Raw genomic sequence first — 26,149 nt, forward strand, 5'->3', positions numbered from 1 at the left:
CTATCAGTCCTCAATATGTCACACAGCAACAAATGGAGCAGGTTTCATATTTTGCACTTTGAATCAAACTGAGCATTAAATGCATTATTTTCTACTTATTTAGGGCTCAGTAGTGCCACATTTATGTGTGCTGATGAGAAACATGCTCTGCAAGTGTATAAAAGTGTGAGGAGAGGTGGCAGAGTTTAACTTGGTTTTTCTCTGCATAGTTGAATAAAATATGATAAACAAAACCAATGGGGAGCAGTGAGTAATACAGTTTACAGCACAAATTGTCACTCAAGTAATCTTTCCTGGTGAAAATACTTCACTGGGAAATTTTAAGGATTCAGAATATGTTCACGAAGCCCTGGCACTCATCAGAAAGCTTACAAATAATCGATAAATCTTGCATCCCCAAGAGATGCTGGGTAGGCACCAGATGGGGTTTGGAGGGCCCAAAATCGTACTGCTAGCTCTGCCCGTGGGGACCGGAGGGAAAATTAACCAGTCTGGTTTCTGCCCAGTGTTTGCTTCTGTGTGAAACTGGGATATAGCACCCCTTTTTAAAGCGCTGCGTGTTTTTTCAATAAAAAGAGGTAAAAGTATTGTATTGCAGATTTACTTGCAGAAACATCCTTGAGCCAGAGCCATTCCCATTTTTCAAAATATCCTTTCAAAAATCATGAGGAAGCCAGGCGTTGATAGAACAGCATAAACCCCTGGGTGCTCAAAAGCTGGCCCAACTTTGCTGGAGATGTTTATTTCTTCAATCTAGTTGGAGTGTCAAGATTATCATCCAATTTAAAATCCAGTTTGGGAAGTGATTTTGGGAAAGAGTGAGAATACTTTGTGTATTTTTATGTACCTTTGAGCTGCCTGACAGGAACTCCATTTTGAAATGTTCAGGAATAAGCTTCACTTTCCAGAAGACATTCTCTTAAAAGCAGTTTATTATTTCTTTCTTACAGATTCCCAGATACTTCTTTGAATTATATGGCACATATTTCTAGATAAAACATTTATTTCTTTATTTTCAGGCCAATGCATTTCCCTCATTTAAAAACATAATCAAAACCTCTACTAGAGCAGATGCAGCCTTTAATATGTGGCTCATAGCTGAGTTATGATTGTCACATATTTTATCAGTCCGCTACATTTTTTATTAACAGATTAACATATAAATCTATTCATAAATCACCTTCCAAAGCTGCACCTAAAACCTCTCACTCTCAGCCTAGAGGTTTAAAGCTATTCCATAATAAAGCTTATATTGGCTGAACAAACTTTCTGGCAAATTCAGCTTTTTATTCTTATAGTTTCAGGTTTCCAAATCAAATCTACTCCCTGAATACACCCTTCCTTAAAATGACTGATCAGGAGCTAGATTGCTGCTTTCAGGTGCAGGTCTGCCTTCCCAGGATTTATCTGAGTGAGAAATTTCTGCCTGGGGTGGGAGATGGGGAAGAAAACAAAGCATGTCGACTGGCGGTGGCCATGTCTGAAGGCCACACTTCATCCTCCAAGGATGCACTTCTCCAGCTCCCTGCTGCAGGGAACGGTACTCATTAATAGGCTCTGGCATAAGCTGTTGGGAACCAGCCTTGTGCTGATGTTACTCATCAGCTGAAATTCAGAGAGCAGAGAAAGCAAATCCCTTCTCACACTCCATAGCATCGAGTGATTTCTGAACACAACATCCCCTCTGTCTGAGAGAACCCAAGTCAGGAGTCCATTTGTAGCCAGCAAAGCTTTTAAGCCCAGGTTTAGCTTTAAATAAATGTCAGTTTTCCTTTGAGAATTGTCCAAGTTAAGAACATGCTGCATGCTCTACTGAGTGAGAATACATTTCAATATGTGCATTCGTAGATTTGCTGAACTGGCTCAGAGTGCGCTGCCTGGTTGTGTTCACTATAACTGCCCTCTAAAGTGAGTATTTAGGCATGGTATAGGAAGTTCTCATGTATATACATTTAAATAAAGACAATAAATAATATAAATATGTAATATTTAATTATCTGTTAATTATAATTATATAATAAATAAACAAATATTTTTATATATACATATGTATGTACGCATACACAGGAGGATGAGGCTTTGGGCAACGTGGTCTAGTGGAGGGTGTCCCTGCCCGCAGCAGGGGGGTTGGAACTAGATGATCTTTAAGGTCCCTTCCAACCCAAACCATTCTGTGATTCTATGGTCATATGCATAAGGTTGTACAGCACGTATAGGAGGTTCAGGAGCTATAACTGGATTCATACTTGGCATTAAGCAGGGCAGCTTTCTTGGAGCCAGCAAGGGTCGCAGAGCTGATTTACATCTGGAGGGGAACTACCCTGTTACACTCAGATGGGGAAGTGAGCTTTGCACGATGACTGTCAGCTGTGGATTGCCAGCCCGCTTTCCTGGGTGATTTGTTACTTGTCATTCCCTCCTTCCCTGCCTCACCTCACCTAAAAGCCAAAATTACTACAGGGATTTTGGTCTTTGTCAGCAAACGTTATGAGCGGGACTCAGAAACTGAGAATTTAATTAACTGCTGAAGTCACTTACTGATAACAGTAGCATATTGGGCTCTTTATTTGATAAAACCCTGTCAGGCATTTTATATGTAGGGAATGAAGACTAATGTTCTTATTCCTTGCAACTTACAGTCAGGACCATTAAACATCCTTTAGAAAGAGGATGGAAAAAAATGAAGAAAAAAAAATCCCTTGGACTTCTCATTTCTTGTCACCAACGTTGCTTCTGTATCTTTGCAAAATGAAAAAACAAGAATCTTTTTCTCTGTGGGCTGCTTCCCACTCCACCAGCTCCAGGAGGCTCTCGAGGATCTGCATGTACTTACACCCTGGCTGTCCCCTGCCCTGACACACGCATTCAGCTGCTGCTGCTGTCAACAAAACCAGCTCTGCAGATGTTTCTGAGAGGCAAATCAGCCTCTTCTTGTAGGCTACACCTTAGCTAAACTGATATTTAAATAAACTGAGATTTATACAAAAATATGCTGGTTTTTTATTATGATTACTTTAGGGATGCAGGGTATTTTTAGACATGGGAGAGGTTTATTCTCTAGCTGTGAATGCTGGCTTGCCACGAGGCACAGTAAGCATTTCCTAGTTGCTCCTGCCCCAGTTAGGGCACTCTGGTGCGATCGTTAGTGAAGGCTCTAACGCAGGACGGGTTCAATGCAGCACCTTTGCTAAGAGAAGTCGATGTGGCAACAGCGCCGAGCGCAGGGTTCACACAGTCAGCTGCCACTTCATGCTCTCCTGGAGAGGAGGTGATACCTCCCACAGTCTCTTCCCCGTTAAGTGAGCCCAGGTTTGCGGAGATGATGAGTTGCCGATCAGTTGGAGCCCGAGGAGAGGTTCTGGCACCCCGCTGCAGCCGGTGCTGCAGTTTACTGCTTCTCAGGGCTGTGCACTCAGTGAAGTGCTCTGCCTACCTGGGACCTGGCACCCTGACCTGTCCCTGGCATAGGAGCTGAGCTGCACATGCTGGGAAGTCAGAAGTGAGAGAAGTTCTTGGTAACACAAAGGAGTGCATCTTACAAGATGAACAATGGAGTATATGGGCCAATTACTGCAAAAAAACAGCAGGTTTTTTTAAGGACTGAGAGTACAGGCAAATATCTTCATTTTATTCTCAAAGCAGAGCTTAAGAGAGATTTAAATGATTCACGTCCCTTGCACTGGCTCTCTGCACAGGATTAAGTTTGACCCTGATAGCATCCAGTAATTTATAATGAGAGCATTAAAAAAAAAAAAATCACCATTTATTGACTTGCACCTCTCTAAAAGGGCCCATGAATGACCTCATATGTTTCCTTTAAAACCAACTATTGAGCTCTTACAAAGAAAGAATTATTTTACAGTAAATACATTTCACGTCAGTGTGTGTGGTTTTTTTCCCTAGATAAATAATCCTACTTTTCTCTCTTAGTAACAGTTTAGCTGGTGTGTTTTTTACAGCTTCTTTTAAACACAACAGTTCTGAATGACTAATACAACAGGATTACCGGAGCCCAGAGCTGCACAACAGAGTCACTAAGATAGCCTGCACAGCTGTTATCAGAGACCCAGAGCTGGGGAACAGAGACAGGAACAGTTTGCTCACTGCTGCCACAGGACATTGATACTGTCTCAGCACGACAGTAGCAGCTTCCCTGAATCCTCTGAGAGCCTCAAAGAGCTTTGGCCTTCAAGGTTTCACCCACCTTCCCCAGGCTGAGGTCAAGGAAAGCACAACCCATGTGCTAAGAGGACAGACAAATCAACAGGCACAAACTTGGCTGTGCCTATGGCATCTCCAGTCAAGGTGACTGGAGGAAGATGACAGGTTTTCAGGCTCCAAAGCCTTTCTTCAGGGCTGCAGGAGGAGTAGTGAACCTCCAGCTAAATAACATTAAGCAACAGCTGCTGTGAGTTGCCTGCTAATGAATGGGCAATGCGAGAGGAAGGTTGGGTTGTACCACTGGAGGAGGATGTGGGGTATAAATGAGTTGCTGGATGCCACCACAGCTTGAATAGTCAATAGCAATAATGATCTTACAGGTATTCTACTGTCACTGAAATGCTTCTCTCATCTAAAAGTTGCCAGACCATGGTTATAGCTATCTGATAGGGTTTTTGTCATTAATGTGATTGAGCAGAGGCTAGGCTACTCTCGGATTGGGGAGACCAAATGTGGGGAGTCAATGGAAGGAGATATGCAGAAAAATTGCCTGTTGTCTATAAGGAGAGTTTGGATAGCATGGGCTAGCTGCCTCACTTGTAGACAGCTGGGAGGCGAGGTGGTTTCCAGCCATCTCTAGTCTGTGCTTTCCTTTCTCCACATGTGAAGCTGTGATAGTGATACTTGTCCTTTTGAAGTACTTTGAAATAGGTGGCTTTCTGTTTAAGACCTAGCATTGTACATGGTGATATACACTTGTAAATACAGGGAATTTGCCTTCATCGTGCGTCTGCAAAGTTGTTATATTCTGATTCACAGTGCATGTAATATTAAGCAGGTGTTATCTTCACCTCTGCTTTCTAGGTAAGCAATTATGCAACTTTAGCATGTCCACATATTTAAACTGGACCCATTTTCCACTACTTTTTTCTAAACTTCTTAAATGAAAACCTTTTAATGTAAAAAAAAAAAAAAGTAGTTGGATTCTAGCAGGGGAAAAATGCAATAAAAATGTATCCTTTCAGATAAAAATACTTACAATATAAGTAATTCTGTAAATTTGTTTAAAAAAGAGAACAGCTTGGAAAGAATTTGGGGGAGGGTTAATAAAACTGTTTTCATCAGAAACACTTTTGTGTCAGGAATCTGGGTCAAATTCTGTACCTTATTTTAATTATTAATTACTTCAGACAGGAGACAAAGCATGGTTTTGAGGTTTTTGAAATAGAGTGTTTTAATTCCTTATAAGTAAAGAAAAAGGAATAACAGGGCTGCAGCCATTTGAATAGGCTGCAACGTTGCTCAAAGAGAAGTGACTTAAGCTTTATTAAGAATAACAAAAAAGTTCTTGAGTTAGCCTGGGAGTATTAAGAGACAAACTGCAGTTGCCTAAGAGGAGATGATTTTGATGCATGGGGCAGAAAGGAATGATCAATGGTTCATAAATATAATAGTAGTAAACACAGTGACAGGAGAAAAAATGTATGTGGCTAATATAATTGTTACAAATTTAGTAGCTTTTGCTGTGAGATCAGTTACTGAGGAGTTAAGAACAAAGCAGGAAAAAGATAAAGGTTTTTTTGTTTTTGTTTTTTTTTTTTTTTCAATACGGGATAAATATGGAAGCATTGAAAACCACCAAAAAGGAGTTAGACAGAAGAAGCACAAAGGAGTATTCTGCATTAATCCTTTTGGAGAATCATTTTGTATTCCCTCATCTTCATTATAAGGCATATTCTCAAAACTCATTTGTGGAATCTTAGACCTCGGTAGAGGTCAAATGCGAACGTGCTGGAGGGGAGGTGAGGGGAGAGACAGGTGGTGGGGGACTGTAAGGGCAGGACTCAAACTGAAGGAAATTGGAAAATAAATCCTGGGTTGGCAGGAGAGTGCAGACTGGAGAACAGAACAGAGGAGCTGGGAGGAAGGCATAAAAGCCCATGCATCGGAGTCTTCTTTGCAGGAGGAGCAAATAAATTCCTTGTTGAGATGAAGCTTGGCAGAGCTCACTATGGCATCAGGTGCTGACGTCTGGTGTTGAAAAAGAGGAGGCAGAAGCAAGGCAAACTGTGACAGACCAAGCAGGGAGTCTGATGACATCTGTTTCCCAGCCTTAGGAGGAAGCTAGGTGGACTGATGCTACGCGCAGTGGTGGGGCTCTGGCCGCTTGCAGTGGCAGCAGGCAGGGACGGTGTCCAGCTGGGCTGGGCGGCAAGGGGACAGTAGGGGTTAGAAGCACTTCAGCTTTTGGTGGTGGGACAGGAGAGAGGCAGAGAGCCATGCTCCCTAACATTGCGGTACAGTTTTGATTTAAATCGTTGGGCGCTTCCATTTTGCAGCAATAAACTTGAGAAATATCTTTTAGATTCTGGATAAATCAACCCCATTGCTTTTTTCCCCCAACTGATTATTTGTTTCTCTATTTGATTTAACATTGATCAAGTGCTGAATTCAACCACCACATGTATTGCTGGTGATGTGATGGTATTTGACATGTGAAGCTTTTGATGTAAAGAAGTAAAGAAATGGAGAGGTTCAGGTCCTTTCTGGCTTGTCATTTCCCCACTGACCACTGAAAAGTGTTTCTGCATCTGTAGATAACTGTAGCCTGCTCAGAGCCTTCCAGTGTATTTAGAACAGGATGGATGTTGGCTTCACACTTAATTGGAAATGCTAGGGAGAGGGGTTGGGGGCAGTGAACAGGGAATTCAACACTGTTGGTTCTTCACTTTCTCTGTATTTAAGTGTTCCTTGCTGATGGAGCACAGATGGCCTTAGATTAAGGAAAAAACACGCCAGAACTGCAGGCTAGGCTCAGACTGGGGAGTTAAGCTTGACATGAAATAAGCAGAAGGCTGTAATTAGCTTATCAAGAGCGTTAGGCACCTGGCAGAGGAAAGCAGATATGTAATGCACAATGTAGCTATAGAACAATAAAAAAATACTGAAATCTGTTTTATGAAACATAGGGGACTTTTCATTGCTGACTTCCTTTTCCAGCCCAGCCTGGTAACATCTGAAAGGTCCTACTTACTCTTGGATATTAGTGATTTATCAGAAGTGACATTTTCTGACAGTTTGTGATGCTGAGCACCAAACCCCATAGAAGCCAGAGAGTCTAAAGGTCAGTATCTAGGTGGGTTGCCAAACACTTTCCTGGGAAGCTTGCACCACGCTTGTCTGTGGGTCACATGTACTCCCTGATTGCAAGTATCAGTCATCTCACTGCTCCCTCTGGTTCTTTCTGCCTGTTTTTTGCAGCCATACATTGTCTTTCACCTTAAACCTAGGATTCAGGCTCACTGGGGCAAGGATTGCCATTTAATTTTAAGCAGAAATGCCTAGCAGAGTGCAGCTGAGTATTTCATGTGCTTCCACAGTACACGTCAAAATCCTGCTGTCTAGGAACAGGAGTCTGGATTCTTTCTCTAGGTATGTGAAACAAATGGAGATTCAGACATACATCTGCTGTATTGAACAGGGAAAGTACAGAGACTCTGTTTTAGCTGAGGATTTAGAATTTTTTGCCCATATTCTTGAAGCTCAAAAACTATTACTTTAAAATGGGGAAGAACAGGAGGGAGAGTCTGGATTCACTTAAGTTCCTGTGGTACAGGCAGGCCCAGGCGGGATCTCTGTTTTCAGCCTCTCTTGCAAAACTTTCCCAGTCTCTCTAGCTTGCATGAAACTAGCCTTGGCTAATTAAAGTAATCTCAAAGCTTTTGTTTGCATCTTTCACTTAATTAAAGATTTCCAGTGCCTTTTTTTCCTATTGGTTGTACTACACCAAGCTTAAGTGCACCACCAGAAAAGAATGTTGATACGATAAATTGAATCACATGCACATTTATTTGTTTAATTGCACACTGCCCCCTTTTTTTCAAGCCAAGACAGGACTCAAACCATGTTCAACCTCTTACACAATTTTAATGAGAATATATTGCAGTGTTTGTCATCTGAAAGAGTATTAGGTCTCCCCTAATGCAGTATATGTGATTTCCCTAAAGAAAAACAGGAGGCACAGAACAGTGAAAATGTCATCTTGAGTTCTTCATTAGTGTCTTTAATACTGCAGGATGTGCTGATTTTGATTCCTGAATCTCAGCCTAATTGTTGGGAGAATCAGATCCAAATTGGGCATTTCCTCGAACTTATTTTAGCTCCTTCTCAAAGCAAACAAATAAATGCTGAACAAGTATGTTCAATGATGTAACCTGGAGAGGCATAAAGAATGCAAGACTTCACCACTTTAGAAAGCTGATAACACGCAGAGGTTTCACATGTGCTTCAGTGATTACATTTTCGGTTTGAAGCATATATGGGAAATTTGCTTTTCATAGCTGAACTCTTACTGTGGGTGCACAAAAATGCACTCAGTTGACTGTGCAGGATTTGTCCAGCCTGTCTCAGAAGCAGAGGGGGGAGGGAACACAAAAAAATGTATAGTGGAGAACCCTTAACATCTCTACATAGCAGTGAGCTTCAAAGAGGCACAATGGCAAGGAAACCCAGAGCAGAAAAATGAAGGAGAATAAAATCGCCTTGCTTGATGCAGAAATACAAAGGAGACTATAGCCATGGTAAATTGATTTTGTACTGAATATGGGCTGGTCCACTGGAAGGGTTTTTGAACCTCCTACTCCAGAAATCATTGTGCAAAACAGTAAGAGGAGGCTGCTTAGAAGTCTTGTCACATCCATCAGTGGAGCTCACAAAGAGGAAGGAGGGATTTGATTCTGAATGGCGACTCTGCCAAAGAACATAAAGGGGTGGAGATGGACAACTTTTGGCGGTAGAGGGGCCTCGAAGGAAGAATTGCCTCCACTTTATCAAGAGCGACCATTGCTGTGACTCCGTTCATTGGCTTGCTTCTTTAAATAGCTTGTTGTATCTTGTTTGTAGCAACTGAAGAAAAAGAACGACAAAAGCACAACAAAACCTGTTCTTTACAGAATAAACAGTGCTGGTGGTGTGAGAAATAGTGCTGTGTGGTGCCCACCTGGCCAGCATCAACCACGCCTGCGTGTGCATCGGCTGTACTTATATTCCTGACCTGTGCTTGACTGCAGTGGAATTTTTCTTTAATAATTTTTGACTGAGTGTATTTTAACCTCTTTATTTAGTTATTTTATTGATTAATCATATAATCTTATGTCTCTCTCTAATCTCCAGTACGTTTAGTAAATGTTTGTTGTCATAAGCTATAAACCAATTGTGACATGGCAAGAAACCAAATTCCACTGTGGCTGTTAATTACCCAGTATGCTAAAAGGCTTGTACCAGTTTCTGTATGCTTTTGATCTTCAGTAATAGGCAACACTGTAACTCATCCTTCCTTCACATTCCCTGTGCTATTCTCCAGTTCTGGATGTTGTCATTCATTCTAAACTGGCCACAGGTGAGATCTTTAAGGTCTTTTTTTACTAGCATGCCAAATGTCCTAGTTAACTAAAACTATCAGTTTGCATTTGGCCCTGTCCATGCTCTCGCATGCTTAAAAGCAATAGAAATATCCAATGGATTAAATTGTCTTCAAAAAAAGATAAGAATTCCCATATAGTACTTGCAACTAAATCATTGCAGTGTTAAGATCTTTCAAGCAAAACGAAGTAGATCATCAGCAAAATGAAATCATTGTCACAGACTGACATTTTTCTTTACATGGAATGATAAAAATACAAACACTAGATAGTGGAAACAGAAATCCAGTGCCGTCTTTATCTCTCTTCTTCAGAGCTGTATCTTTCTTCCAAAGTAACATGTTGGCGTGTTCATCTAACATTGCTGCATAAATACGTAGCTGTCGGTCTAAGCTCGACATATAGCCACAGCAGAGTGTGTACTCCTTTCTTTACCCTTACGGACAGCGCTGCAATCCGAGCTGTTGCTAAAACCTGTGATCTGGGCATCAGTCCTGGCTTCCACGAGCCCTTCTGTTCAGGTAAAGCACTAGATCCATAGCTCCTTGTGTTGCTGGATCACCAGTGTCTTTGTACCCTTCCACTGATTCCCCTTTCTTTGGGCGTATCCTTTGTTGCATTGCATTAGCACTTGCATTAATTTTAAGGGTCTTTCACAGACCTGATTACTACTTCCCGTAAGAGGCTCACCCCTCTTGGAATCAGCCCATAAAACCATTTCTCTCTCCCCTTTGGTTAATGTCCCTTCTCCTCTTGCTTTCTCCCACGTGTCCTCTTTGTGTCTCGGAAGAATCCCATTCTCGGTGTACTAAAACTCTTCTGATTACAAAACCTCACGATGAGTTATGTGGCTGGTGAGCCAAGACCTTTCCTCGTTGTGTGGTTATGCTCCATTGTCTCTGTGCTCTGCCATCCACTGTTACCTGATGCCTCGCAGATTATTACACTTTGCTTATAATGCATTTTGGCAAGGCTCTACCTACACAGGCTTGTGCAGGGAGTCCCACACTCTGATGGAGGCTCACAGGCACTATGGAAACTGCAAATTTGGATGACAAAGAAAGTTTCATTATGTAAAAAAAGCTCAAATTCTCCCCTGCGCGGGATTCAGCATCGAGTTACAAATGGTTTACACCAGGGTTACTGAAAGTATGCTTAAAGCATCAATGTGCTTGCCTCAGATATGAATTTTAATTTGACAGTACCTCCTCAAGGTTGAGCTGGCTGCTCCATTATAACCTGTCCTTTGTACACTGAAATTCCCCAAAAGCTGAAAAGTACAGGTTGTAGCCTGGATGTGACTCTCTATATTTATTGTTTATCTTAGAAAATGCTCTTTTAGTTTTCGTACTTGGTATCAAATGTTCTTTACTAAAGCTTTAGACAATTGTCTTTAGTAGTAAAACTTTGTAGTTATACAGTACTTTCCATTTGGGTACACTGTAGAAACCGTGATTTGTTAAGCCTCATACAATGCTCCTTTCAGATAAGGAAGTGCGTGGTCCGGAGTTGTGAATTCCTACCTGACACTGCAGAGAGGGGGCAATGTCTGATTTACAGACTCTATGTTGTTTAATGGAATCTTCTGCAGGACAAATGGAAGTCGAAGGCACCAAAACTCAAACTTGGTTTTGTACATTAGACTGTGGCCTTGCCCCAAGATCTCAGAGAGAAGAGGACAGGATGCGTGGCATCTCTCCTGTTGTTCTACTCTCTAAACCCGTTCCCTCTGCGCACCACCGATTAGGTGGATGCATTTTGTGATACTAGCAAAAAAATGCTATCTAAGAACTCATTTTGTGCTAGACAGGAAAGTTTTTAGTGCTCAGGAGAGCGAAGTTCAGTGCTCCTCTCTGCCTCTGACATGCTCAGTGGCTGTTCCTAGTCAGTTGACCCCTCTGTGCTTCTGGTTTTCCTTTCCTCCCATGTCCCTGTGTTGTCTGTTTAGCTTGTACGTGCTCTCAGACAGAAATTCTCTCCCACAGCATGTTTGTATATTGCCTGGAAATATAGGGTCACAATCTCAGTTCATGCCTCTACGTGCTCCTATAATAAAGTAAATAACAAGGGATTTTGAAGCTGTGAAAGAGAGAAAATCAGTAGCATTGACCATCCAAGAAGAACTCAAAGCAGCTGAAAACTTTCCCTCAAAAAGGAGTTAGTAACATTTGCAGTTGAAAACGGGTTGTATCTGTAGGGACAGACACACAACAGAGGAACAGAAGCTTACTGCTCGCCGCAGAGCTGTGTTACTGGGATGTGCTCTCTGCGCAGGAGGAAGTACGTGAGGATTTAAACAAGTATTTTACCTTGCATCTGAGATAAGAGAGAACCATGAACAGAGTGGGTTACCATGACTGGGCTGATGTACAATAGCTCATAGGACTGGGATAACTTGATCAGAAAAAGCAGAGCTCCCATACCTGGAGGCTGAGGCCCTTGTTCCGCCCGGTGTTACAGTGATGCTCCGTCCGTCTGTGCATACAGTCTGAAAACGTAAGGTGGGAGGACAGACAGACTCTAAATCAGCGAGGCTTAAGAATGAAACCAACAAAGAACATAATCAGACCTCCTGGAAACTCTCGTCTCTGACTAGTGGGTGCAGATATACACCATTTATATAATTTTTGTAAAATAGGTGAGCCAGGGTGGAGGAACTTCCTTCAGACTATTGCATTTCTCTCTGTAAGGATGTGGTAAGAGTTCATGAGAGAGAGGAACATGAATATCCAAAGATGGTATTACTTGAAGCTGAGTTAAAGATTCATTCTTAAAATGAAAAAGTCCTTCTTTCTGATGAATTATTGCATCCTTACTATGCCAATATGTAGCATCTACTTCTGCTCTGATAGGAACAGAGTGAGCGACCGGCTTCAGCAGCCAATAAATGCCAGGCCAGAATCAGTCCCAGTGTAGTAAGAGGCTGACTTTTGAGATGGTCTGATTCAGAGATGAAGGTTATGGGAACTGGAACCCACTGATGGATTTTTTTTTTTTTTGCATGTTTGCCAACCTCCGTCTTCTAAGTGATCCATTTTGAGGTCTTCCCCAGCTGACTTACTGTCCAGCCACTCCAGAAGAGCTGCGCAATGGGGCCAGTCTGTGGATAGGCACTGTGGGTGCTTAGCTTAAATGAAGCAAACAGCTTGAGTTTTACCCTATCTCAAAGGATCTGAGATCACTTAATGGAAGTCAATTAATAATTTGATAAAACACAATGCAATTCCCTTCATCCAAGCCCTCTCCTCTCCCTGCAATGAATTGACTGAATCCTGTGATCATTCCTCATACCTGTCACTGCACGCAGCAGTGCTCTGTAATTTGTATACTGCAGTATGTAGCAGAACTATTTATTGAAGCTTGGCGCTATGTTCTTTTGGTATTAGTTACCTGTTTATCAGACATGTTTATCACAGTTTTAATAAATTACCAGTGTTGGAAGAAAATGGCCTCTAGGGTATTAAGCTACTGTGCTTTATTATTAAGAAGTTAGATTTCAATAAGTTATTATTTATAGAGCACTGTACATGTGTCTTGTCCTTGAGAGACAAAAGCCAATGCTTCAAAAAGGGAATTTAACTTTCCACTATTAGACAAGTCTTTATTGAGAAGTCCTGGAGGATTAAATAGGGGAGAGGTAGCTAAAGTGTTGTAGTAATGTTTTTACAGTACACATCATAGAAACCTAAGTTAAACAAGAATCTTTTAATGGATTTTCTGGATTGAGCCTATAGTACTTTTTTCAGAGTTTTTTTTTCTCCTAAGAAGTGCTGTAAGACCCAGCACTTACCAATCTCTTTTAAATGCTGTAGAATTTGCCCAAGGAAGGGTAGATTTACATTGGTGCTATCTTGTGTAGAGACTGCAAAGTACATAGAAACATAGAAATAAACTTATAAAATGGATTTGTCATTATCAGCAAGAATCTATGCGTGATATTTTAGAGGTCTGAAATCTGATCATCAGTATGGATGAAAAGATTGAGGCTGACATCTTGTAAGGGAATGAACTGGCCTCTGAGCAGCCACTGTGTGAAGGACTTGGTCTGCACACCAATTTAGCAAAGTCCTTAAGCATGTTGTTAAGCTAAACTGGTCCAGTAGAGTAAGTAAATATGTACTTTATTTCCATTAAATTTGGCAGATATTAAATGTAGTGCAAAACATCATCCCTCCATGTTCCTCTCTCTCCAGACTTGGAGAAAAGTTTCCATACCTTGCTGTGAAATGAGCTGATCCAAAAAAAATTGTAAATGTAAATAAGAAATGCAGAGATTTGGGGCTGTTATGAGGAATCCAGGAAGCTGCCTTCAAAGCCAGCCTTTTTTTTTTTATTTTCCAGAGATACATTTCTCTGAACATACTAGTGCCTTGTACAGTTACTGGAAAGGAAAATGTAAATAAATACACAGGGAAAGAAATGACTGCCAGCTCAGGGGTTTAGTGAACAATAACTGTCATATCACACCACCTCCTGCCCTCCTTCCTCATGCATAACTGAGCGAAGGGTGATGCGACTGGCAGACTCTGCTCGGGTGCCCTGCACGGCACACGCAGAGAACCAAAAGCACCTCTTACTCCGTGGGCGGATTGAGAAGTCTCCTGTGGGCACTGCAGAGAGTTGATGGAAATGGAAGCTCCTGCCGTTAGCAATCCCTGCAGACCCAAGGCTGGGACACAAGGTGCTGCTTCTGCTGATGTTAGCAGAAACCTGAGGTACTCAGTACCTTTTAGGAAATGCTGGGCATCTCACAGAATCAGTCCCTGGGTTTTTTTGCAGTCGGTCTGTACTTGGGTTTTTTTGTCTCCTTCCAAACATACACTATGTACATTTTTGTATTACACTTCCACTAACAGGAGAGAACAACATGGTTCTGGGTCTGTCTGCAGGCATGCAAGGCTGCCAGTAGCTTGCATGGACTACTTATTTAATGGAAGCAAGGTTGGTAACAGATGGACAGATTTGTAATAAAAGACTTCAGAATTTAAGAACGGGTTTAATTTACCCGATAACTATGCACATAGCCTATTCTCTTCCAGTCTTCGCTTTCCAGTTTTAAAGCAATGTTATGGTTTTGCACAAAACCCTGCAACCTCTGTTGTGCAAGTACGGTGCAGGGATTAGTGTATACTTAATCTATTAAATTAATATGTGGTGTTTGAAGTAATTATAAATTGCTGGCCTGAATGTAAAAACTGGTCCATAGAAGTTGAAGAGATTTTCACATCAGCATTTGAGGATGCACGTAACTGTTGATAACAGGACTTGCTAGTGACAGGTAGGTATTTTGGATGCCAGCACTGGGATGTGCAGGTAATTAAATAAATGTATCTAGAAAGCTTCTCTCAGCAGTGCGTGCTGAATAACTGATTTGACAGTACATGATGAGCTAGAATTTCTAGAGCCCTGCTGATCTGCAGTCTGAACTGGGAGCAAACCATGATGCTCATAATTTATTAGAAGAGACATTAACTCTTTCTTTCTGTGTGCGGCATTTGAATATTCAGATATACACTGAGCTTAACTATTGTGGCCCATTTCCGTTAATTTCTAGTTGGGCAGTGTTGCACCAGATACATGTGGTTGTACACAACTGCTTCTCCTGTGATTGTTCTTTTTCATGTGACTTCCTAAAGATGCAGAAATAACACACAACACCCCTCCTTTTTTTTTTTAATTGAGAAAATCTGCCTGCGTAAAACTCAAGAACAGAAATAGAGATTTGAAGAAGCAGGTGTCCATGCAGATAGGCTGAAGGATGGCACATTTAATTGCATTTTCAGTTCAGAGACAAAGTTGCTAGTACTCTCATGCCTGCCTGCACAGGTGGCTGGGCAGTCCTGCTCATGGTTTGCGTGGCTCTTGTCTTACACAGCAGCTGCAGCCCGTAGCTGGTTGTTTCATTTGTATGACATATGAACCTGGTGTTTCCCCATTCTGCACATGGGCCATGTGGTTGTAGATGAGGTCCTCAAAGAGGCTGGGAAACTGTTAGAAACTGCATTTCTTCTGGAAATGCAGGAGGGAAGAGATGCTGGAGAGCTTGTAAGGAGGTAGCATGAGGAGCTGGAGTGCTTTTGGTAAGGATGTAAGGGGAGGAATAGCTGACATCCTGACAGCCTAAAAAAGTGTTTGCTTGGTTGCTTGAGCACATGGCAAGTAGGGAAGCAGCTAGGAGAAAGTACATACTGTCCTGTGTTTGTATGTAGCCTTGCTCCCAGGTTTGTCATGTCTTCATCCAGGCTCTGTTTTCCGTGACCCATGCCATGAAAGCTGTTTTATTGCCACATGGGTCCAGAGGTGTCTACTTTACTGCTTTTGAGTGACACGTGTAGCAGGAGGTACAAAAGTAATCCCAGATGTGTTTTCTGGAGCTGGGAAACCTAAATGTCTCAGACAACTGAGAAAATGAATCATAAATTCAGGATGATGACCCAGCTGAGTGACCAAAAACTTCTGGTGGATACAGTTTGTATCTCATCCAAGTGTGCAGAAGCAGCTTTCAGCAGTAAAAAGAAATAGTATTAATTTGGTTTACTGAAGGAGGTGAGGAAAGGGGAGGAGGCACTTAAGTCAGTGTGCAAGATGCTGGCTGCTGGGAAGTGCTATGATCAGGTAAGGAGGTGAAAGTGCAAAGCATCCCTTACAGTCCGTAAGTTATGCAAGTCCTAAGTAGGTGTCTGCCTCACTGAGAAACATATGGGCACGAGAGGGATCTTTGTGAGGGTTTCTCTGTCAAATGTCCAGGGTGTAGTTGATACTGGAGCAAAATTAATCTAAGGCAGAAGAAGAAAATTTCATCTGGGAAGGAGGGGCTTGGGTTGGACATACCAGTGAGATGCAGGGAGCAGAGCACTGGCATTACACAAGGAGTTTGCACAGAGAAGCCCAAGACAACAGAGATGACAAGGGTGGGACATTTTGATTTGAAAAGATAGCTGATCAGTCAAGTAAAGAAACCAAACAATGCTAGAAAGCTCAAGAGCCCCAAGCTGAGAGTTCTGGGCCTGCTCGGGACCTCTTACCAGGTCCAACCCAAAGGCCATGACCAGAGATGTGTGCAGGCCCCTGGGAGGCCAGCAGAAGGACTTGGCTAGGCAGTAGGTCAGCTGACTTGTGCATATTCATAACTTGCAGTACAATTCTTTAAACACACATTAGGTCCTTGGTTTTGCAATTATATTTTTGTTATTGGCAAGATATTCTGCTTTGCAGGGTCATGAATATTTTCTTTGAGTCACTAGAGGTCATTGGAGTTACTCAGCCCTCAAACTACCTCCTCCCTGTCCCAACAAAGACATGTGTGGGACTTGTAAAACATGCTCTGGATTGTCATATTGCTTAATTATCCTCTTAGCTCTAATGAAGTGCACCCTGACTAATGGTGCAGTCACAAACAACATGTTCCTGTAATTTGGGTCATCACCAAGAACTTCTGTTATCACTAGACTCATCAAGGTAGTGCTTCAGAAAGCTGAAGGGCAGTGTTGCCTAATAAAAGAAAACATTTAGGCACTGAGAACGTAGCTGGAGGGGACCAGTGCTCTGACACGAGCTATGTTTACAACATGCCTCAAAGCTCTGCAGTGCAGGTGTCTGGCAAGAAGAGTTAGGTCCTAGGAGGCGAAATTCTTCTCTGTTGCATTGCTGCAATCCCAGAAGACCCAGAGTATTTGGAGAGAAGCAGCATAGATTGCTGAAGAAACCAAGGATTTTTCTTTTCATTTTGTCCTGTCAAGCACTGTTAAGGTAAACTGGGCTGTATAATTGAGAGTGCTCTGTCTCTGTTTTTGAAATGGGAAGAAGAGCCACCTAATAAGCTGTCTCTTTTCTGGATTTTTTTTTTTTTTTTTTTTGTATTAAGGTTGTCAAAAATTGATCCAAGGTGCAAGGATACTGTGGTTAGATGAATATTGGCTAGATTTGGGACTGGGGATGAAAATGCTGCTACGCAGTTTTGCAGATGTCAAGGGTTCCTGGGAGTCATCAGTCAAAATTCCTTGCTCTCTTGTGATGGTTTATCGACGTGAGCTCTCTCATCCAGTGACATATCCCCTCTCAGGATATGGATAAATGATTCTTTCCAGCATGGACTTTATCCCAGCTCTCACAAAAACACTTCTGAGGCACAAGCTTTTGGCCTTCAGCCTGGATTGGACTGCAGTGGGAGGTATTTCCCAAGTTTCCCAAGCGACTCCCAGGAAAGATCTGTGCTCTTCCCTTCTCCCACCAGATCTTTGCCTGTGCTCATAAAGTCTTACTTCAAGGCAAATTGAACTGAATGCTCAGTTAATGGACAACATACCTTTTTTTTTTTTTTTTTTTAAATGAGGTAGAAATATCCCTTCCCCAAATGTTGTATATAAATGCATTTCCTGGGTGATAACATTTCTTGCGGTTCTGAGTGAGTCTCTTCATGGACCTGAGCTGGGGGTGGGAAAATTCATCCCCTTTTCTTAGTGGTCTCCCGTCTTTCTCCTGAAAAAAAACAGGATTTATCATGTGTCAAGGGGACAATTTCTATGGAAGCCCAGAGTTGAACAAAATATATTGGCTGCAGTGAGAAGGTTCAAGAACAGTTCAGATCCGGACCGAACTTTGAAGCCATTTCCTGTGTTGGTAATAGACTGGGGAAAAAAAAGAAATCCTGGCTCTTTGAGGGGAGCTTTGGATCTGTATCTGAACTTTGTGAGCCTGGCCTTTCCCTATGTAACAGAGCTATTTTTCAGGATGATGTATTATGTATAGTATGGATGTTTATATGTATTTTCACCTCCAGCTAACAATACCTGCTTGAATTTGTTAGGAGTATTTTTAAAAAGTGCTGAAGGGAGGAAAATTGCGGAGGGCACTGAATGGTTGGGTATGCTGCTGAAAATTTTAAATCTAAAAGTTCTCTCTAATGCAGCTTTGCTGGTCAAGACATCTCTTGCGAAGGAAGGTGCCTCTTTGCTCCGAAGCAGTCAGTCAGAGCTGACTGGGGATCCCACGTGCTCTCGGTCCCCAGTCAATAGTGCCCTCAGCCCTAACGCATTTTACTCCACCTCAGGATCTGACCACACTTGTCTGGCATCACAAATCACCATCCAACCTTTGTCCCTGCTTCCCATCTCTCCAGGTTTTGCCTGTAAGCTCCCAGTTGTTTTACCCAGCTCACTTCACTGCAGGATTAATTAGAAGGTGACAATCTTGTGGGTAAACTTAAGGAGACCAGCAAATTTGTGCAGAACTACTGGACTTTGCTGCAGGGAAGCGTTTCATTTTGGTGTTGAGAGTGGGCTGTTTTATACAGTACTGTCCTCTTTGAAAAGAAGGCGATGGCTTGGCATGTTGGGCTTATGCCTTGGACCTTCCAGTTGAATGATGATCGGAAGTTGTATTTACATGTAAATTAAAGTCTGTCCTCTGTTAACATTCCAGTTGCTTCTGCCTCTGGACTTCTCATCTATTTATCATCTGTGTGCACTGTGAGCACAGTGGGAGCAAGATACATGTTCACCGTCACAGCGCTGCTTTTAAATTGGGCTGTGTAAATTGGCTGGAGATACTTGCTCTTGCTTTGGGAGTCTCCAGACATGGTGGTTGGTGGCATTGTCATGTGACTTGTGCATTTTGATTTCTCAGGCAACAGCATGGGGTTCAGATGAAGACACCAGGAGGTCCTGTCAAAGTAAAGGGAAAACAGAGGTAAGTTTTGCTTTGCTACAGTGATGCTATGGGTAAATTTGTTTGCATCATGTGAAATCCACACAGGGAGCATCTGACACCAGCTTGAGCTTGTAAATTTGCAGTAGTTTAGATCCACCACCACAAGTGTTTGAGCACCACCAAGCAAGTCATTTCAAAGGCCTCCTGTCCAGGTTATTAGACTTGCTCTGCATGAAATTCAAAGGTGATTTCTGTGCTGGAGAGGACACAATTTGTGACCCATCAAGGAGCAGAGTGGTGGCAAGCCAGGGGTAACGTCTTTCAGTGGGGTCTGAGGCTGGGCAGGTTGGCTTAGTCTCGATACTCAGCAGTGCGCCACTGGCATTTGGCCACGTGGGCTTCGATGCTTGTTTGCAGTTAGAGTTCATCTTTGTATAATTTGCTTGAACACGAGAACTGAATCTGCTAGCACACTGCAGTCTGTTCAAGTGGAATATCACAGAGCACCTTCAGAGGCAGGTGCAATCTGCTAAAATGTGGTTTAAAGCAAGAATTGCCTGAACCAAAGCATGCTCTCTCAGAAGTCTGGCATTTGCGGACATTTCTGATGCAAACACAGGTCCTTTCTGCCCTTCTTCTGAGACTCTAAAACAAAGCCATCTATCAAAAAGCAGGAAATATTTTGATTTTTCAAATGTGGTGTTGGTACTGTTCAAAAATCTTCAGGCCTCAACTGAGAGGGTGTCCTATTGTCCTTAACACTACTCCGCAAAGAGTTTGCAGTCTAAACCGAAGGAGCTGGACAAAGGATAAGAGAGGATAAACATGATCTTTCCTTAGACATGGACAGTCATTGTGTGACTGTCCCAAAATGCTGGAATTCTCCCAAGTTCCAGTTCAGTGTTTTAACACAGGATTATATGATCTTCCATTGACCACGTTCATTTTATTATATAAACTTTATGTGATTTCTGTATTAACTTGTATATACACAAAAAAGCTAGCCTGAATTTTGCCAGATAGGCAACAATTTGCTTCATGTAGCTGTGGAGAACAGTAGTATGGGTATCCTAGAACATGTGTTGGAGTTTCATGTAGGATCTATGTTATGCTGGAAAACACCATGGAGGCAAAAGGGGCTGGGTTAGGTGAACGCCAAACATGCCCAGCCACTAGAAGAAGAACCCAACAGAAGTTGGACAAAATTAAAAACCTCCAAAACCCAAGACATAAGGAATCTTTGTACTTTAAAATGTGTAAAGACAGGATTTTGCTCTTTTCTTCCATTGTAAGGTTTGTGAGATTTAAATTGTATCCCATTTTTCATGAAGAATTTGAATTTAAAACCCAGAATTATTTTGTCAACCTCTGGATAAAACCATGCATTTGACTGAACAAATTCTAGGATAATTTCAATTTATCGTATTTTACTGTCATGCCAAAAGAAAGCAATGGTCTGAGTATCTTCACTGCTGCTGCCTCCTCACACTGCAAAGAGTTTGCCAAAAATTTCATGAGGATAATGCTCTGAACAGCTGAGTTTACGCTGATTGTGATTCAGAGCTTGAAATTGTTTGGAGGGTGCAGTGGCCATGGATGTGAAATTCTGAGGAACAATAATTAAGCAGATTTTTAGACATTTCTTGACATACAATTAATGGCAAACAGAGGTGTTGACTAAGAGTCTGACAAGAAGACATGAAGCTACAAAGGCAGAAGGATGCTGCAGTAGCTAAGTGAACTCAGATCTCCCAAGTATCTACTCTAACCTGTGTGTCCATGGCTGAGTCCCTCTTGGGGAGTCTACACATTCATTGTTACACTGCAGAGAAATGACTTGGCGCTAGCTGCAAAAATACCAAGTTTAGCCCAGCCAGCTGGTGAACTGCTCTATATTCCAGCGAAGAAGTCCATTTCTAACCCCAAATCTCTGCTTTTGGCTGGATAAACACAGCAAGTGAGGGCAGCGCTAATGATACTAGATTTCTGATTCTGCTGCACAATGGTAGTACAAGATCCAGAGCTCTGTCTGCCTCAGCTCTGCTTTGTCAAAACTTGACTAATGGCAGTTTTCTACCTAGCACAGATGATTTAATGATAAATATGTTATGGATTGTCAGGCACTTAGATATGTGGTGATAGAGGCTAGAAATAAAGAGGACCTTTGGCTCTTATATTAACTCACAGTGTAGTTTGAGTAAGTTATATGACCGGTCCATTTTCCTTGCCGATTTAATAATGTATGTATTTTAGGGTGAGTTTTTCAAAGCTACCTCTTGTACTAAAATGCCTTTTTTTCTCTTCATTCTTATGCTTGTTGAGTATCTAAATCAGATTCTTCCCGCTGCTTAGAAAATCTCTTCCTAAAATGCATATCACAGAAGTATAATTATTATGGCATGATGGTTACTCCACATTTGAGTACCTATTGGCCAGAGAAAAGGGAGATGAGAAATCTGGGTCCCAGATTTGACGTTATAAGGTACCATTAGGTCATTTCTTCTGACACCCCGTGTAGCTCTGGCAACAAATTTCGCCTGCTTATTCCAAACTTGTGTTTGGCTGCTGCACCGTTTTGAGGAAAGCAAACAGCTTTGAACTGAAGGCCTGAAGCAAATGGGCCGACTGTGTGCTTTGCTGGCTTGTGCTAATGGCAGATCACCTTCCCTGTTAACAACATGTACTTTATTTCCTCTTTGGATGTGGCTTCAGTTTTGAGTGGCTGGGTCTCATTTTGCCCTTCTCTGCTGGATTAAAGAGCCCTTTAGTTACCAATATTTATTTTTTACAAAGGCACTTGTATGCTCTTGTCAACTCAGTACTTAGGCTTTTTGATAAAGTAAAAAGTTGAGTTCTCCAAGCCTCTTTCTCTAAGTCATTTTTCTACTGCCCTTGAATATTTCTTGTGTCTGTTTTCTGCACACTCCAATTTTTCACCTGTATTTCCTTGTCAATCTCTCTAATGCCTAAGTGTGATTAAAACAGTCTTCCACCTCTTATTCACCGTCCTCTGTTCATATACTTGGCAGTTTCATAAACTCTTCTGCCATAGGAGATCATGCAGAATTGCCTAGCCACTGTGACCACTAAATCCTTTTCACAGTTGCTAGTCTTGGGATGTAATATCCCAGTCTATACATAGAGCCCCTTTGCTCCGTGCTATTTAATGCATAATATCTTACAAAAATTTATTTTGTTTGTTGGATCCAGCTCACCAGTCTAGCATATATCACTGTATATACAGTGAGACATTGGCCTCACTGGTAATTGCTATTTTCATAGTATTTGGGTTATTCACAAATGTTTGTTAAGAAAAATGTTGATAGTGGGCTAGTACTACTGCATCTGGGACCCTGCTAGAGTAGCAAGTTTGTGAATGATTTCACTCTGAGGACTTCTTTCAGTGCAGTCATTTATCAGATTTTAATCCATTAATATATATGTTCTTGAACCTGATTTTAAAATTAACTCTCCACAATATGACATGTGATATTAAAACAAACACCTCAGAAAAGTCTACTTCATTTATGTCATATTTATCAACCAAAACTTGTGATTTCCTAGAAGAATTGTATATGCTTTATTTGCCGTGTCTCTGGAGATCCATGCTGGCTTCCACTAGTAATCACTCCTGGTTTTGCAGCATTTATAAAATGTATCCTGATCAGCACCTTAATATTGTCCCCTGGAAAACATCCACATTACTGAGACAATGCAGAGAACGAAGTCAGTGTTATGCTGCTTTTCTTTCTGTCTTCCAAATGATACACCCAGATGTTGTAGTTAAAATGAGTGATGGATAGAGTGGAAGGGGAAGAGGTATATTTAATTTCATTAGGAGTTGCTTAGCTTCTAGTTTGTAATTGGTTTGTCTGCACAACAGTCCACATCCACCACATCTAAGGAATTTTGTCCAGCATGGAAAGTTGTGGCTTTCTAAACAAGAGCACTTTGGTCTTGTCTAAGTACAGAATTATTTGTTAACTTTCCAAAAGCAGCACACTGTCATTTCAAAGCATGAAAGGGAACCGTTTGTGAAAATGGCAGTGATCCATCTCTTACATGCTGTCCTGAGAGTTTTGTATAGCTAGGAAAAAGCTGGTGCACTAACACTTCTGGAGCAAGAAAGAACCAAGAGAAACGTCTGATGAGCATCCAGCTACTGATTGTCCCCATATATTGCCAGTATAGTTTTTTCCATTTATTGGATGATGTCCTGATGCTGGGGGAGTCTTATGATTCACACAAGGTTACAGGGAAATAGCCCAAGGCTAGAGCCCACCTAAATGGGTTTGGTGCTGAAATTGCTGAGCTAATGGAGGAATCTGCTGTTTCAGGCCTTCAGGTGGCTCTGCATCACACAGAGGATGTGCCATCTGGTTATCTAGAAGAGCTGGGAATCTCCACACCACTTACAAATAATAGCCATCCGGGTAGGACAGGTACCATATAAATGCCCAGGCAAACAGAAATAACCAGGAGGCTGTCAGATATTTTTCCCCCTTTGTAACTGTTCCTAGAGATCTGAACCTACTTTCCTAGTATTTCTGCTAAGCTATCAATGCAGAATCAGCCCCCAAATTTGATTTGAAGTCCATCAAAGAAAACTTGGCTGGAAAAATCATTAGCAATTCTCTTTGCTATCTGTTGCACTCAAAGGAGAAAGGCAGCTTGATCAGGGTATTGGTTTAAACTGATTAATAGAATTGTTTGTCCAAAGAAATAAATATAGATATCTGAAAATGTGTTAATAACAGTGCTCGAGAACATGTTAGGTCTTGATTATTTTTTAACAAATTGGGATGAACTGCAACAGACAAATGTTTGCTGCACTCTAAGATGTCGTTGAAGGGCTAACATGGGGTTCTGCTGGCTGATTCTCTGAACTGCAGGTTGTACTCCAGGAGTTTGTGTTTCTTTACTGAGGACAACAGACCATCTGAAACAGCTATTTTTCTCATACAGCATGTAACTGTGGTTTTAGTCTGTGATTAAAATATATCAGTATGTGATGTAGTGTTAGCTTAAAAAGAAAAAAGAACAAAAAAGGAGATTTCTGACAACAGAGCTTGAGTGGTTTATTCAAAGTGAAAGGCCAATTAAAGTAAAATTCAAAGAAAAATACATCCTTACAATGAGATTAAGGGTTTATAAAATTTCAGAACTCCAGTGTACAGAGATGACAGGTGAAACAACTCAAGAAGCGCCTACAGCTGGTGTATCCACTGCATCCTGAAAGTGTCTTTGTGATTTTTACCTCAAACTGAAGCCAGCAGGAGTTCAATGCCTCCGTTTGCTGATCTGTCCACACGAACGAAGGGAGTAACAAGGCACCACTCTTGGTTCTCCGTTTTGAAATGTGCTTTCAAAGTAGCCTGATGCCTGTATGAGCTAGAAAGAGGCCTGCTCCTGTCCATGGTCATGGACATAACAGCACTCTCAGGCACATTTAAATCTAAATGTTGCAAAAAATGAAATAAATGAGGATTAAATTAATCTGAGGGGAGTGAGAGGGAAGGGCTTCAGTGAAGTTTATTAGTGATTGTGAGACGCTGTGCCCTGTAGGGTTGAGCATTAGAAGTTGTATACTCTTCCTTTCTAGGAAAACAAGGGTCATTAGGCTGGAGAAAAGTGGTATCTGCTCCATTTAAGGCCTTATCTCAAAAAAGGGACCAGTCCCACGTAATTTTGAGGAAGGAGCAAGAATCCCAAAGTGGGTAACATGTAATTCATAGGAAAATTGGAGATATGCTTAATGCTCTGGCAGTGAGCCACAGGTTTTTATCAGCTCTGCCATATATTTAATAATAATCCCAACTAATATAACTGGGTTATTCTCATTAACCATATAAATACCCAGTCTTCCCCCTTTATTTAAATCCTTAATCTCTTGATCCCAATAATATCTTCTGGTGATGAGATTTGCAGGCTGATCATACACAGATTTAACTGTCTGCTCCATAATGTGAGAGCAGGATCCAAATATTGTCTCGTCTGGACAGAGCTGGGTTCAAACTTGCCAGGTTTTCTGGCTATATTAAAGCCCGTCTGAATTTCGTCTCCTGCACGCCTAGAGTTTTCCAGCCACATGGAAGAAACTGCATTAAATAGCTCTGATTTTCTGTAGGGGTTTGTGAGATCATTTTACTAACCAGTTGCCTCAGCTACAAATTGTTATAGAGAGCAGCGTGTTGAATGACTTTTCGGAGCAAATCCAGACTGGTTTAAAGAACACAGAGAGGAGACCGTTCCTTGCTAGTTATTTTGAGAATAGGGTAGAAAGAGGATTTAATGTAAATCTCACCAACACTGTCTCGAGAAAAATCCTGTAAACTGGAGCATTTAAGTGGTTCGGTTTCTTCTTTGCTTTTGGTGGAGGTTTTCATAGACTGACATGACTGGCAGTGGTACAGCAATAAGAAATACCAGATAAGCACAGTATTCCTCTTTGGGCCAGGCAGGCTAGAGAGGTGGGGTCTGATAGTTAGATCTTTGTTGCTGTCCTTCAGGATCTCCTCTGACTCAGTGTGTCACCATGCAAATCTTTTAGCACCTGTGTGTTTTGATTCACCCAGCTGAGAGGACAGGGCAGATGGATAATGTACGTTTGTGTCCGAATATTACTTCAAGCAGTATACATTGCTTTGAGACAAAAGAGGATGAAATGTGCACGTTATCATTGCTCTTCCTCCAGGAGCGTGGAGTGCTGTTGCCACCATCAGTAAGGCAGGTCCAGGGAAAATGCCTACTCAGTTAATTCATAGGAACAACTGCTGTTGGATATGGCCCACGCCTAGTAGCATTGTTATTTAAGCAGAGTAGAAAACATCCACTAGTCACCCCAGTTTCTGCCTTTACGGCCAATGAAATAATTAGTGGGCTTGGGGCATCCAGTTCCCTGAAAAGTATCTGCTGTCAAA

The 26,149-nt window shown here is 41.7% G+C and overlaps 1 protein-coding gene across 7 annotated transcripts in view; it reads left to right on the forward strand.

Annotated features, from left to right (window-relative positions):
• Positions 1-26,149, forward strand: part of SEMA5B (semaphorin 5B) — a 279,436-nt gene that overhangs the window by 175,328 nt on the left and 77,959 nt on the right. For all 7 annotated transcript variants that reach the window (XM_054829587.1, XM_054829586.1, XM_054829589.1 and 4 more), the window contains one exon: positions 19,206-19,268. In XM_054829587.1, coding sequence (XP_054685562.1) covers positions 19,206-19,268 — 63 coding nt within the window. The remainder of the gene's footprint in view (positions 1-19,205; positions 19,269-26,149) is intronic.

This window comes from Grus americana, chromosome 6, assembly GCF_028858705.1.
Source record: "Grus americana isolate bGruAme1 chromosome 6, bGruAme1.mat, whole genome shotgun sequence".
NCBI classification, from domain to species: Eukaryota; Metazoa; Chordata; class Aves; order Gruiformes; family Gruidae; genus Grus; species Grus americana.